We start from the raw sequence: 15,660 nt of genomic DNA, 5'->3' as shown, positions 1-15,660 counted from the left end.
CGCTTGGACATCGACAATGTGACGGCATACAGTGCGTGCAGAGGCAAGGTACGGCCAGACCAGGTCCACTCCTAGCCCTGTCGGAAGACATCTTCGCCGAGGCATCACGCAGGGCCATATCACTCTCGGCGAAGTATGTTCCGGGTCGGGAGAACGACTGGGCGGACGCTCTATCCAGGTTTCAGGAGACCTCCGTGGTGTGGCAACTACGCCCACAAGGGTTCGAGTCGCTCTCCCTCCGCTACGGCACCCCAGAGGTGGACCTATTTGCCTCCCCAAACACGACCCAGCTCCCCCTCTACCTCCTGAAGGTGATGCAGACCCTCAGGTCCTTCAAGGGTCAGATCCTCCTGATAGCTCCCTGCTGGCCAACCCAGCCGTGGTTCGGGGAGCTAATGAGATGGTGCCCTTCTCCCCTTCTACTGGGGCCAGCCTGCCTAGCCAACAGCCTTACCGCACCTCTCCAAGCGTCACTCCAACTTGATACTTGGAGTTTCTACGGGGAGCTCTCAGCCAACTCTTCTCTACAGAGGCAGCAGACAAGATGCTCAGAGCTCACCTTCCGTCCTCAGTGCGGCAGTGTGGGTCCTGCTAACGGATATTCCGGAACTGCCTTCGGAGACACGCGATTGGGACCATCTCCGCCAGCACGGTTCTGGACTTCCTGATTTGGCTGGCTTACTCCACCAACAGGGCACCGCGACGATCTCAACAAAGGATTACAAAGGCAAAGCATGCCGACAGGAGACCTTTTGATCCATATCTAGGTCGGATGAAAAAAAAAAATATATATATATTAATAAATTAAAACTATAACAATGTAAATAACAATTAAAATACATAAATAAATGCATTGGTATAGTTGAATAACAAACAAATAGGTAAATAGTAAATGATAATAAATTGACATAACTAATAATAAATGAAAATCAGACAGACAAATTATAACAAAACAAAAACAAATAATATAACATAAATTATAATAATTACAGCATCTTACTTAGGTATTTATCTAAATGATTCTTAAAGCTTCGAACTGAACTACATTGCACTACCTGTGCAGGAAGTTTATTCCATTCATTAACTACACGGTTGGCAAAGTTGTTTCTACCTACTTCCAAATTGAATCTATTTCCGGACAGTTTGAGACCATTGTTTCTTGTCTGATTCTCATTCAATGTGAAAATTTGGTCACTTTTGATGTTGTCAATTCCCTTTAAAATCCTAAAGACCTGTATCAAGTCACCTCTGAGTCTACGCTTTTTTAGGGAAAACAGATTCATGTGCTTAAGTCGATTTTCGTATGATTTATTTTTGATATTTGGAATCAGTTTTGTGGCTCGCCGTTGTACTTTTTCCAGTCTGTCAATGTCTTTAATGAGATTCGGTGACCATACGGAAACAGCATATTCCAAATGTGGACGAACTAACGATTTATATAGCTTGTTAATGAGTGATGGACTTTTGAAATCAAAAGATCGCGCAATCAATCCCAGAATCTTATTTGCTTTCTCAGAGGCTGAAATACACTGCTTGGATGATTTGAGGTCGTTACTGATAATTACGCCGAGATCTTTTTCACTATCCACTTTTGTTAACGAATTTCCAAATAACTTGTAATCGTACTTGCTGTTATTTTTACCTATGTGCATTACCTTGCATTTACTTGTGTTAAATTTCATTAGCCACTTTTCAGACCATTGCTGTAATTGATCTAAATCTTCTTGAATATCTAATTGGTTTGAGTGATCATTTGCCACTCCGCACAGTTTTGTATCATCAGCAAATTTGGAAACAGTAGATTTTAGTCCATGGTCTATATCATTTATATATACTATGAATAGAAGTGGCCCAAGAACGGAACCCTGAGGAACTCCACTTGCAACACTTTTCCATCCAGAAGTTTTTCCATTTAAAACAACTCTCTGTTTTCGACTTTTCAACCAATTACTAGTCCAACCTAATAGGCTACCACTTATTCCATGCAAAGCTAATTTAGTAAGTAGTCTTTCGTGTGGGACGGTATCAAAAGCTTTTGCAAAGTCTAGATATATTAAATCTATATTGTTTCTTTTGTCATAATTCGAGACAACTGTGTTGTAGAATTCGAGTAAGTTAGTCACGCAAGAACGTTTCCGTCTGAAACCATGTTGGCTATCATTTATCAAACGGTTACTTTCTAAATGATATTCGATAGCATCTCTGATGATAGTTTCCATTATTTTTCCTACGATCGAAGTCAAACTAATAGGCCTATAGTTATTTGGTTTCTTTTTGTCACCTTTTTTGAATATGGGAGTAACGTTAGCTAGCTTCCATTCTCTTGGGACATCTCCGGATATGATGGATTTCTTGAAAATAATTTCTAATGGAACAACAATCTCATTTTTCATTTCCTTTAAGATTCTTGGATGCCAACCGTCAGGCCCTGGTGTTTTATTAACTTTGAGTTTGTCTATACACCTTTTAATTGTTTCTTTTGTTATATTTACCGTAGTGAGTAAGTTTACCCCAGACTTTTCACAGGTTTCAGTTTGGAATTCACTTTGAGGTGTTTCGTTTACGAATACCGAGCTAAAATAATTGTTTAAGAGATTACACATTCCTTCATTTGAATATTCAAGTTGACCGTCAGCAGATAATAGTGGACCAATGTGATTCCTAACAACCTTTTTATCTCTAATGTAACTATAGAATTCTTTGGGATTCTCTTTGGATTTCTCAGCGATGTTCATTTCGTATTGTCGTTTTCTTTTTCTTATTGTCTTTTTTAAATCTCTCTGTATTGATACATAACTTTCATAGTCATTAGATGCACCCGAGCACTTATATTTCTTATAAGCCTGTCTCTTTTTAGCAATACTTTTTTCAGTTTCTTTGTCGAGCCACTTTGGGCGAGCCTGATTTGGGGGACGTCTGTCCTTAAAAGGAATGTAAGTTTGAATCATCTTAGTGAGCGTATTTTGAAATATTTCCCACATCTGATCTACAGGCCTTTCGTTTAATTTTTCCTCCCAATCTGTAAGCTGAAGCTCCTGACGTAGTTCTATGAACTGAGCTTTACTGAAATCGGGTATTTTAGAAGCACAAGTATCTATTCTAAAATTGTTTAGGAGTTTGAATCTGACTAAGTTGTGATCGCTATTTGCAACAGATTCACCGACTTCTACATCAGTTGCCATGCTTTCGCGGCTAGTGATCAATAAATCGAGTAAGTTTCCATATCTTGTGGGCTCTTTTACATGCTGAATTAAGTAATTGTCACCAAGAAAATCAATCAAGCGACTACCTATATGGCCATGTTCAAGGGTCATCCAATCAATGTCAGTAAAATTGAAATCACCCATTATCAATAAATCCCGGTTGCAGAAACTAGACAGTTCTTGAAATAACAGTTTGTCGTCTGCTAATGATAATGTCTTTGGCCTATATATTACACCTATATTAATTTTTTGTCCATTTGTTTGGGTTAACTCAACCCACAAACTGTCATATGCATCCTGTTTCACTTTCTCTAAAACACAAGCATGAACATTGTTTTTAACGTACAATAGAACACCCCCACCTTTCTTGTGGTTTCTATCCTGATGAAAGTGTTTAAATCCCGCAATATTAAATTCAGCTTCGAACTCTGTACCATTTAACCATGTCTCAGTTATTCCTATCATATCGAGATTTTCGCTTTTGACATACGCCTGTATTTCTTGAAATTTGTTCCTAATACTACGAGCATTAAAGTACATAGTTTTAAGAAACTCCTGATTATTTCTTTTTGACACATTTTGAGTTTCAATATCATGTCTTATATTATCATTTTGTTTTTTATTTATGCCTTGCTCTATATTATTATTATTTGGCCCTTCATTGACATTCAATGCCTCATTAACATTTCTCCTATCAAAATTAACATTTCCCCCATCACGGACATCTGGTCGATTACGGTCATCCGATCTATTTTGTACATTTTGTCCCCCTACGTCACCGTGATTCACGCCGGCCTCCCGTCGTTCAGTGACATTATGTCCGGCATCCCTTTCTAAAATTATATTTTGTCCTCCAGTGACATTATATCCTACCGTGATATTTTTTCCTCCACTATAATTACATCCCATCGTGATCTTTTGTCTTCCACTGTCATTACATCCTATCTTGATATTTTGGCCTTCATTGACATTCTGTCCGGTATCTCTTCCTAAAATTATATTTTGTTCTTCACTGACATTATATCCTACCGTGATATTTTCTCCTCCATTATCATTACATCCTATCGTGATATTTTGTTCTCCACTATCATTATTTCCCATCGTGATCTTTTGTCCTCCACTGTCATTACATCCCATTGTGACATTTTGTCCTAAGACATTACATCCTAATGTGTCATTTCGTCCTCTAGCGATATTACATCCTATCATGATATTTTGGCCTTCATTGACATTCTGTCCGGTATCCCTTCCTAAAATTACATTTTGGCCTTCAATGACATTATATCCTACCGTGATATTTTCTCCTCCATTATCATTACATCCTATCGTGATATTTTGTTCTCCTTTATCATTACTTCCCATCGTGATCTTTTGTCCTCCACTGTCATTATATCCCATTGCGACATTTTGTCCTATGACATTATATCCTAATGTGACATTTCGTCCTCTAGCGACATTATATCCTAAAATTATATTTTGTCCTATACTGGTACATTGTTCTACATTAATGCTATACTCTACACTGTTTTCCCAAGTACATTCTATTTCCCCTTCCCTTTGGCCTTCTACCCTAAAAAAGGAGCTGGTTCATTACAAACTCCCACAATGAGGTTTGTAAGAACATCTTTGCCTCTGCGGGTAAGGTGGATCCCATCAGAAGCGTAAAGGTCATGGCGCCTAGAAAAGAGATACCAAGGATCAAGAAAGTGGTATCCCAATTGTGTGCACAACTGCGATATCCTATCATTGATCCCTATGGCTCTACTGTTCCAACACGAACCTGCGTAGATCCTCGGGAGGATCCCACAGACTACGTGACGGCTCCCACGTTCCTTCATCTCCTGAAGGAGGACCTTGTAATTCCGAACAAGCTCCTCTGATCTCACCCTACCTACATCGTTACTACCCGTATGTACAATCGTAACCGTGTTCTTCCGTCCTTGCTCCCTGATGGACCGGGTACAATCAACGATCCCACGGCCCGGTTGACATACAAGCTTGCAACGTCGCTTAGTCTTTCGCTGCAGGATGTCGTCATAGCCTCGAACCATGGAGTCCCCCACCACCAAGAACTCCTGGTTTTCAGCCACTTCATCCTCCAGTAGAGCAAAACGATTGACTAGAGCCAGCGGTTGCTCCACAGGACACACGTCTACCGAACGCGGGCTCGACAAACGGGACCCCACGGAGCGCCACTCGCTCATGGCAGTGACAGTAGGTGAAGAAGTGGAACGCTCTTTGGGTTGTGGGGAGGGTTCACTCTTCTCACGGAGCGCACTCCTGAGAAGCCGAATTTCCTCCTCACACATCCTGAGACGGACCTCTAGGTTCACGCAACCTTCACAAGCCATTTCGCTCCCCCTTTAGCAATAAAAACGGCAAAGAGAAAATACAAATCAACAACAACAACAAAATCAAAGCGGTCTCTAATAAACTAAATACGCGAAGCTTACTCTGCTTACCTTATACTATTTCTCCTACCTTTGGAATACGGTAACAGAAAACTGTTTTGAAATTAAATAGAACCCTGCACTTTATCTTATATCTGTAACTGTATAGCGCTATACGTATACAATTACAAAAACACAACACAATCACTTAACACTATTCGGAGATATAAAATTCACAGGTATTCACTAGCTGGTGTCTGTGCAGAAAAACGAGGTCTCGGCTCACTATACAGCCCTCACTGATCCGCTACGCTTTGGCATGGACATCCGAGTGCCACAGAGGGCGCGAACCCTCCTAATGAAGGGGATCAGCGCTTCGAGAGAGCCGAGACATCAACCGGTCCTGGCCTGGTCCTTGCATCGTGTTCTGCAGTACCTGGCGTTCGAAAGGGCCATTATGGAGGAAGAACACTTCCCTCAACGTGCCGTCTTTCTGCTCGCCTTGACTACGGACTACAGGGCTTCACAACTGGCGGCAATCACCCGCCACCCGTCCTTCTCCAAACTGGAGGAGGACAGCTCGGCCCTAACCCTCTCTCCATCACCAACATTCCTGGCCAGGAACGGCCGAGCGGGCGACATGATTGGCCCTCTCAGAATACAATCCTTCCTGGAGGGAGGACGCCCACAACCGCTGCGCCCGGTCCGTGCGTTCGAAGACTACGTGGAGCACACGGAAGAGATTTCTGAGGATCGTCTCTTCTACAACTCGAAATCTAGGATCCCCCTAACCCCGAGGTCCCGGGCGCACCTGCTTTGCCGCATTTTGGAGAGAGCCGATCCGGGCCATGCCCCGCACGCCCACAGCATCAGGGACTTCGTGGCATCGCTGGCGTTTCTCCGCGCCCACTCTGTGGAGCGGGTGCGGGACCTAGGGGCTGGACATCGACGACTCCCTTGGGGACACGGTGTCTCTTCCACTCGGTCGCCCCTGTCCCATGTGTCGCCATGGAAACGGCTCCACCCCTCTCATCTCAAAAAAAAAAAAAAAAAAAAAAAAAAAAAAATGGAGGGGGCAAAGGGCGACCGAGGAGTGGGGAGGGGCCCAGGAACCGCTGAACAGGATACGATTTCCGTATAATTTACGCATTGTGTGAACAGTGCAATGTTGTGCATGTCACATTATTCGGTGTGAGTACTTGACGTTTCTTTTCTCCCCTCTACTGAGTGATAAAATTAATAAGTCTCCCATAGAAAAGACACACGTAATAACGGTTTGAATCAGGCTTCACCTCTCCTCCCACCTGTCCTCGTCTCATGCATAGCTTCGCTGTGCAGGCTTCTTTCAGCCGATAATATTTCTTTGTCGCGGCTCGTGCCGCTTAAATTGTTTGTATCGGCTTAAGAAACCTGCACAGATTTAGGGTCCCTCTCTCCTCCCACAGGCGAAGCCTTTATTTTTCATTGAAGTGAGGACTCGGGCGAGCCGGCTAAGAAGAGAGGGGGAGGTGGGGTAGTCAATGCGCATGCCTGCACAGAACCGGGAATTTTAAATTTCTGATGATTCTGGCGGAAAATTCCAACCACACTCAACCCTCGGGAAGTGGCCATATGACCAGGAGTGTGGTATGGGATTATCGCTATAGCTTCGCTGTGCAGGTTTCTTAAGCCGATAAAAACAATTTAAGCGGCACGAGCCGCGACAAAGAAATATTATATGCCACAGAGACGTATGTTCCTAATTTACACAACAAACACTCGGCTTCCCCCCTCATCCCTGCCTCTTTTAAAGCACGGGAGTTTGTTCTGCATCTCTGCTGTGAATTTTCATTTCCGTTTGGGCATTTTGTTAGACACTTTTATGATTTGGAAAGACAACAAATTTAAAATCGCAGTTGTGGCGTCTATCTTATACACAAGCAAATCATAACAGTTGTCAATACACGCAATAAAGAGAAAGTGGATTATGATTGAAAAATGCTAAAACGCCATAATTATATGCAAGATAAGAATAACAAATACTACAAAGTGAATAACTATGTAATTACCATTTACTTTATGGCTACAACAGCACGAATTATGAAAAACGGCGGGTGGTAGAGCAAGGACAAAAGGCAGGACATTTAACTAACCATGAGAGTTAAACACGCCAAGTTGGCAACATTTTCCAGCTGACGAAAACTGATCAAGAATAGAAAATCTCTCTCGTTCGTCATTACAGACGTACTACGAAGTTTAATAACATGTTATTTTTTATTGAAGCTAAAATTCCGGACTTTTTTAGATTTTTTTTTAAATTCCTCCCAGACGAATATTTTGACACGTAAATGCAGGACATGTCCGGGAAAATCCGGACGTATGGCAACCCTAAGTTTGGCTCCTTGCTGTCTGGAGTATCTGCTGGTCCTTCAACTGCTCCCTGCTCCAGCAACCCATGGTTGAGTAATGCCTCCTCAACCTCAAAGAAGAGAACTTAAGCACCAGATTTTTAAAAGGACAACATCCTTGGTTTTTTCTAAGGTAGTGAATTGCAAGAAAGTACTAAAAAAGTTTGTACAAATAATTGTAGCTACAATAATGAATAATGATTACTGTGAAGAAAAAAGTAAAACTGTTAAGATACGTATTTCACAAAACAATATTAGACTAATTAGAAATGACAAATATATATATATATATATATATATATATATATATGTATATATGTATATATAATCACAAACAAAAGCCACTATTTCAAGGTGTAATCTAGCAGGAGTTCGTCTGAGTAAGCTCAGGGATGGTGCGTGTTCCCGGAATCATACAATAGCAGTTTCTGAATGACTTGCAGTGTTTGATGCCCAAAAAGCCTCTGAAGAACTGTAAGCTCCCTTCAGGCATGAAACTGACAGCCGTTGAGGAGTGCATTGGAGAGAATCCAAGGTCGAAAAATAGTGTGGCGACGCGTGAGATAGTGGGGAATATAAATGAATCATGCTGTCAGGTAGGCTGAATACCTTGGGCAACACAGACTCAGAAACGACGGACTAGTGTTGGAAATTTTCGATAGAAGCTAGAACTTGGGTATACATGTTAATCAAGCAGTTCCAGGGTCGTGGTGACGTATACGCACCTACCACCTTGACACTTGTGAATAAGGGAATGGGGAGGGTCAGCCGCGGACCGTGCGATGTTGGCCTGGGCGGTAGATAATTGACTCAGGGCGTGCCTCACCTAAAGATTGAAGTCAGGTAGCCCAGTCGATTTGTTCCTCTGAGCCAAGAGGGGCTACCCATCCTGACCTGAATATAGGACCAAAGAGGCGTGTTACTGGTCTTAGTGGAGTACCTCAGTGCCTTGGGATATCTCTTAACCTGTAAGACTCACGTCTGCAGACCTGGATGGATACTATGCACGGCAAACACGTGGAATAGTGACTACTCTTAACGGGGCTGGATGGCACTTGACTCAAAGAGTTCATCTAACTTCTTGATGGTCTTTCCAACACACCCTCCTCATTGGCAGGTGACCAGTGGGTAAGCCGATTTAGTCGCCGACATTCAGACCATACAGAAGGTAATGTTTGGTTACATGGTACCAGTAGGACAACTGGCTTGATCTCATGTTCATGGGAACATTATTTTCGATTTTTTTATCTGCGGTAGTTCTACTCCTGTATCCTACAAACCAGTTGAACGTTGTTAGAAAAACGATGCCTGCATTTATTTTCCCCAAAAAACTGAGTGGTAGGAAATTCAATTTCCTGGTTCAAGTTCTTGCTCTACCTGCCACAATCACGAAACTCCTCACCCAAAGCGAGGATGAAGACGATACACCTCTACGATAGACTATTTCCTAGGTTAGGTTGCTAAATCTCGAAAGTTTGATTTTTCTCCAACATATTTTCAAAACGACAATATTGGCTCTCTCTCCGTAGACTTAGGTACCAAATTTATAATTTTGAAATTCAATTCCGTTATCATTATTAGTTTCCGAAGATTTCTTGTTGAGAAATATTTCATCACAAAAACAAAATATCTTAGGAACAATATATACACAATTGATTACCGTAATTACTGTCTGAAACCTTTTATTAACCCGGGTAATTCGGGCGGAGGTCGGGGTTAGAGTTCGTTTGTGCAGTGTTATTTAGACATCGTGCAGTGGCGCTGTCTTCAGAGTTGGGCGGAACTCCATTCCTGTGAGTGGTTGTGTAGGTTCAGGTTGGGGCCGTAGTGCACTGTTTTGCCCAGAGGCCTATAATGTCCTTGGTACTCTTTGATGTCCATTTCATAGGGCCACTTCTAGGTACCCGTCGTTGGTCCGTCCATGTGTGTGTGTGTACACACACACACACACACATATATATATATATATATATATATATATATATATATATATATATATATATATATATATATATATATATATATATTACAATGTGTGTGCACGCACGCGGGAGGTATACTTATTGTTACAATAAATCTATATCTATATACAATAAGTTTATATTAATGCACAATAACCATTGCTGCCTAAGGTTTCACTGACTGTCAACCCCTAGCTTCCATAGACCTTACCAAATCCCACTTTTACTTGAATGCCCTACCTACTCAGTCCTGTCGTAACATTTTTTTTCTCACCTCCGTTCTCGAACAACAATCTTATTATATGTTATTTTCGGAGAGTCAGTACCAATGTCCCTATCTTCTTTCAACACTTTTGGGAAACAAACTTCCTTTCCCAACAATAACCTTACCCCACCTCGTTCCATTCACACATAACATAATGCTCCAGTATTGACGCAGTTAAAAAAAATGTTGCATGGCTCAAAGGGCCCAGTATAATCTCTAGAGGAGCGTTTGTCAACCTTTTTACCCTTGCGTAACATTTAAAATAAATAGCATGTCACAAGGAATCCCTGCGTAAAAAAAACACATATACCATATCTTTCTAATTTTATTTTCATCGTAATAATAGGTTATATAGGATGATGTCTACATTACATTATTACACTAACCAAGAAGATGTCGTGCGTGTTTAATTATATTACGAATATTAAATAAAAATAAAAATCAAGTGCATTAGCTTATCTTACTTCTCGCGGAACCCTAAACAGGTAACCAGTGGAGTCCCTCAGGGGTCAGTTTTGGGGCCTCTACTCTTCTTGCTGTACATTAACTTCATTACGTCAAATACCAGGTCTCCTACTAAGATATTTGCCGATGATTTGAAGCTGTATGTTAGTATTGAGGTAGGTTCAAAAGAAGATGCCTTGACTGCGGTGAGAAGATGTCAGGTGGACATTGATACTCTCTACCATGTATCTGAATCTTGGGGACTTGCACTCAATCCAACAAAGTGTGTTGCCATAAGGTTTACCAGAGGCAATGCTTTTTGGACAGATTTGGTATATGTTCATTATCATGTCAATAACGTATTTATTCCATTTCAAGAATAAGTTACTGACTTGGGAGTGTGTATTGATAACAAACTTAAATTTCACCAGCATATTTCTAATATTGTACATAAGCAAGTGGAGTATCAACCAGTATTCTCCGATCAACAGTTAATCGACAAGACTCTTTTATGCTTCCCCTTTTCACCACACATGTGCGTCCTTTGCTTGAATATGCATCCTCAGTCTGGAACTTGGGTTATGTAGGAGATGTTAGACAGTTGGAGTCTGTACAAAGGAGATGGACAAGGGAGATACATGGATTAGAGGGTTTGGATTACTCGCAGCGACTAAGGACTCTTAACTTATACTCAATTAAAGGGAGATTACTTAGGCATGATATAATTAAATGCTGGCATATTTTTCATGGGAAACTAGCAATTTCTCGTGATGACTTGTTTCCTCGACCCTTGTTGAGTAGCACAAGGGGCCATGATTTCAAAATTGGTCACACCAGAACACAAGTAGAAGTACGGAGAAGGTATTTTAGTATTAGATGTGTGAATTTGTGGAATGAATTGCCAGCAGAACTTGTTAACTGCAGTGATATTGATGTGTTTAAACGAGGTCTCGCAGTTTATCTCGGTGATATATTATTTGATTATACTGCATAAGGCAGTACCAATCGACACCTTGACACAGTTCCATACAATGATGCTGCTTATGATACACTATCCAGCCAGTAGCAATTAATATATAAATGTCATGTGTAGAATTATGGGCTGGCGTATCAGCAGAGTGCGGCTTCCTTGCCTACATCATAAGTGGTGTGTGGATGGGAAGCCCACCAGGTAAGAGAACCAGGTAAGAGAACCTTAGACAACATTTGCGGAACCTTAGGATTCCGGGGAACCGTGCTTGAGAAATGCTGATCTAGAGTCTAGACAGTTGGCTCCTCCTTTTTCCAGAAAAAAAAAAATACTGGACTGTTGTGTAGTGCATTTTGTCACTGGTTGGTCACCGGTAGTCAGCGGAGGTTAGACAAAACTGGTACATATCTTGAGTCCTCTCCGGAGACCGAGTGTCAGTACTTCGGGGATGTCCCTCCACGTAGAGTATGTTAATGGACGACGCGGGGAGATTCTCCCTGTCATCCATTTCGTATTTCTCACCGTTGGTCCCACATTTCAATTCCGATAGTAATAATGAATTTTCACAAGAAAAGTTTCCGTAACGGAAATGGCTATCAGGCTACCCTCGAGAAGCTTTAAAGGCTCAATGAAGATTTTTATCGAAGGTTTGAACCATATCATATTTCGTGGATGGCAATTCATATATGATAAAGTTATGTTTTCGAGCCTTCATTTATACTGTACATTGTAACGCGGTCACGCACGATAGCACACTTTAGAAAACGTACCGACAGGGTCCTAGAGTTGGTTAACTTTCACTACAAAGAACATAGCAGGATAAACTCACCTGGTGATCACAATGTACACTAATGTAAGATTAGATATTGGGATTTGTGGAATATTTTTCATTACAAAACCGACAAAAATATATTGGCCATCATACGAATATACATTGTTTAGAATGCGATTTTATTCATACGCTTAAACTGAAATACGAGTATAAAATGTGGCCGACCTTTCAAGGTCAAACGACTGTACGCGTATGACCGCATGCGATAACTGTAAATATAACATGTATTGAGTACGTATCCTAGATAAATGCTTTATTTTTTTTCTTGTTAACCAGAGTATTATATTATGTTACTGAATTAATTTCTTATTTTAAGATCCAATGGAAATCGACTAACAGTGCCATCATGAAATGCAAGATATAATATATTTTTGGTATTCCTTGTCAAATGTTCTTGTATGCAGACATTGCTTGTCATTTTTTAAAGTGTTTGTTTTTGTCAGTATCAGTAGGAAAACTAGGGTGGTGTCCTTGACAACGTTCATGCTCCTATGCTGCACCGGCCTCTACCAGGCCCAAAAGTATAGTGCAGATCGGGCTGCTGGACAAGTTAGAGAGGACGGCGACGTTAAATTGAAAGAGTGAGTTTATAAAATTCATTCATTTTTCGTACAAGGTGACAACAGTGAACTTAGTATATATATATATTGTTATGTCATGTAGTATTATCAGCATTCATTCCCTAAGTAATCTTCGACATTGTTACATAAACAAGTGGGAGGCGGATAAACTCACTGTCATGCATTTCATGATAGAGGAAATCGAATCGGTTTCGCAGATATTCCCAACTGTAAATCTATTTCAGGCTGTGTACGATGTTGTAATTTTTCTTGACAGACATAGCCAGCTATAGACACACCTATTCAATTTTCAAGTCGTATTCATGTAATTCATATAATATTGTGGCAAGAAATATTGATTAACAAACTTGAAATGGATTGTATAGATTGGACAGAATAGTTGGAAAGTTACATAGATATTAGTGGATCACACCAGGAATTATGGCAATGAAGTAAATATGTTTAAATGAGAGATGATTAGGTCCAAATAGGTTTTAGCTAAACCTAACCTTGCAATCTGGCCTGTGTTAGGATCTAACAGGGAGGCTACCCAGAAATGTGTACTACTCAAACATCCATTTAGTTTCTTTGGGGCTTAGTTGGGGCATTATCATAGTGTTTCCCCAACCTAGCCAAGCTAGGTTGAGGACCACAATTCCAAAATCCTGAAACTAGCTTGGCCGCCAACCCTGGGGTCACAGACTTTGAGCTTAGTCATTATTATTCATACAAGGCACATATATGTGGTTATTCATGGTTTTCATTGCGGTACATGTGAAGTATATTTGTTCTGTTCGGTAACACAATTTGCACTCCTATCCATCAAGTGCTAAACAATACAAAATAAATTGCTAGCAGACCCTTGTGTATTCTTAAACAAGGCTATTTTGTACTTTTAGTGATGATATAGATTGCTGGTTATTTTGTCATTTTTAGCATTGGAGGGAGGGGGAGCAAATCATTCTGTTGAACAGGACCTCGCCAGAAATACTGGAATATTTATCATTTTATCTTTAATGTGTATACAATCCCACGGTAAAGATAAATCCAGGAGGAATGGTTATACATACTCTGGTTGATATATATAATATTGGCAAGGTGGGGAGCATGTAATTATGATGTATGTGTAAGCTCACATGGGGAAGTGGATAACATTCCTGCCCCAGAATGCAGGAGGTCTGGGTTTGATCTCGGATCAGTACAAAAATACTTTGACTTTCCAACCCCTCTCCACAATGGCAGACATCAGAGGTACAGTAGGTCAGTGTCATGTATAAATATATGGTAGCACCTAATCAGTATGGTTGAGCTGATTATACTGATTCCAGATTTAATTCACAACCACAGCCATTCCAGCATACCAAAGAAACTTCACATGCACTTCTCACCATACAGAAGGTGGTGTGTCCCCAGACATCTCATGATGTTAACACCAAAACTACAAGACAAGATAGTAAATCATGCAATGACTATTGTATATTACAATGCTCCCCCCCAAAAAAAAACAAAAAAAAACACATCTCTTCAATAAAGTGCTGAATATTGTGCAAATGTCTCCAAGCTATTGCCTATCTGTGAGGTTCTGTGGTTGGGCAACTGTAACTAGATGCCAAAATACATACATATATATATATATATATATATATATATATATATATATATATATATATATTATATATATTATATATATATATATATATTATATATATATATACTGTAAATATAAGCTCTGCCTCTGGGACTCGAACACCTGTCTGTGCAAACATGATCATGAAACAAGGATACTACCCACTACACCATGCAGATAGTTTAAAAGGAATTGACAACTCCCTGACCACACTCGCATGGTGTAGCAGTATTTCATATTCTTTATTCAGGCAAGGCATCTGACAAGTTGTGAGTTTAGGACATTTGTAGTTGTTGAGTGGCTTGTTACAAGAGGAGGCATTCAAAATTCTAATTCTGGTGTCAAACTTTTAACTACTTCAGTATGATGACACCTGCATAGGCTTCATGAGGCGCAAGTGGCTACTCAAGGATGCTGGCATCGGTGTCTTGATTATATAATTTTTGTAGTACATGAGTTACCCCCAGATTCTGTAAACTGGTTTGAACCCATTTTCTTTGTTTATTATTACTCAGAGTAAAAGAGAATGAGTTATACAGCAGTGACTATATTTTTATAATGCAAGTAGTGTGATGAATCGTACCTATGGCAGCCGATGCTGTGCGCGAGAATTTGACTTGCACTGAAGTGGTTAAGGGTAGGCTAGTCATAGCATTAGGGCTGTTCAGTCCATCTGTTGCCCCAGATCCATCTTGCATGAAACCCATATCTTGCAGTTAACAGCCAACAGGCACAAAGATAAGTCACTCAAGGAAGAAATATTTTATTGTCTGGGTAGGGTGAGAGCAGTTCAGTGTAGAGTGTAGTGTTCTGTGTTTTCTGTGTGGGGAATGCACCTGGGGCAGTTAGGCCTACTGATAAACATTGTGCTGATTGTTGTGCAGGTGTCTACTTAACTTTTACTTACCTGTGACATTCTTTGTTTGGACAGTTGTGATTAGATACTGATATTGGGATTTGTGACATTTTGTCTCACCTGCATGCATAGCAGTTGGTATGTAGTTTTTGCATATGTATTATG

General features: G+C 40.5%; 1 protein-coding gene across 1 annotated transcript in view; it reads left to right on the top strand.

Moving 5' to 3' along the window:
* The first annotated feature begins 12,882 nt into the window (after positions 1 to 12,882).
* Positions 12,883 to 15,660, top strand: part of Gyg (glycogenin 1) — an 88,485-nt gene continuing 85,707 nt past the window's right edge. The window contains exon 1 of the mRNA XM_076192888.1: positions 12,883 to 13,033. Coding sequence (XP_076049003.1) covers position 13,033 — 1 coding nt within the window. The 5' untranslated portion in view covers positions 12,883 to 13,032. The remainder of the gene's footprint in view (positions 13,034 to 15,660) is intronic.

This window comes from Oratosquilla oratoria, chromosome 11, assembly GCF_046742065.1.
Source record: "Oratosquilla oratoria isolate Oo_2021 chromosome 11, ASM4674206v1, whole genome shotgun sequence".
Classification (NCBI taxonomy): Eukaryota; Metazoa; Arthropoda; class Malacostraca; order Stomatopoda; family Squillidae; genus Oratosquilla; species Oratosquilla oratoria.
The sequence above is the reverse complement of the archived record's forward strand: the minus strand, read 5'-3'. Positions and strand labels throughout refer to the sequence as shown.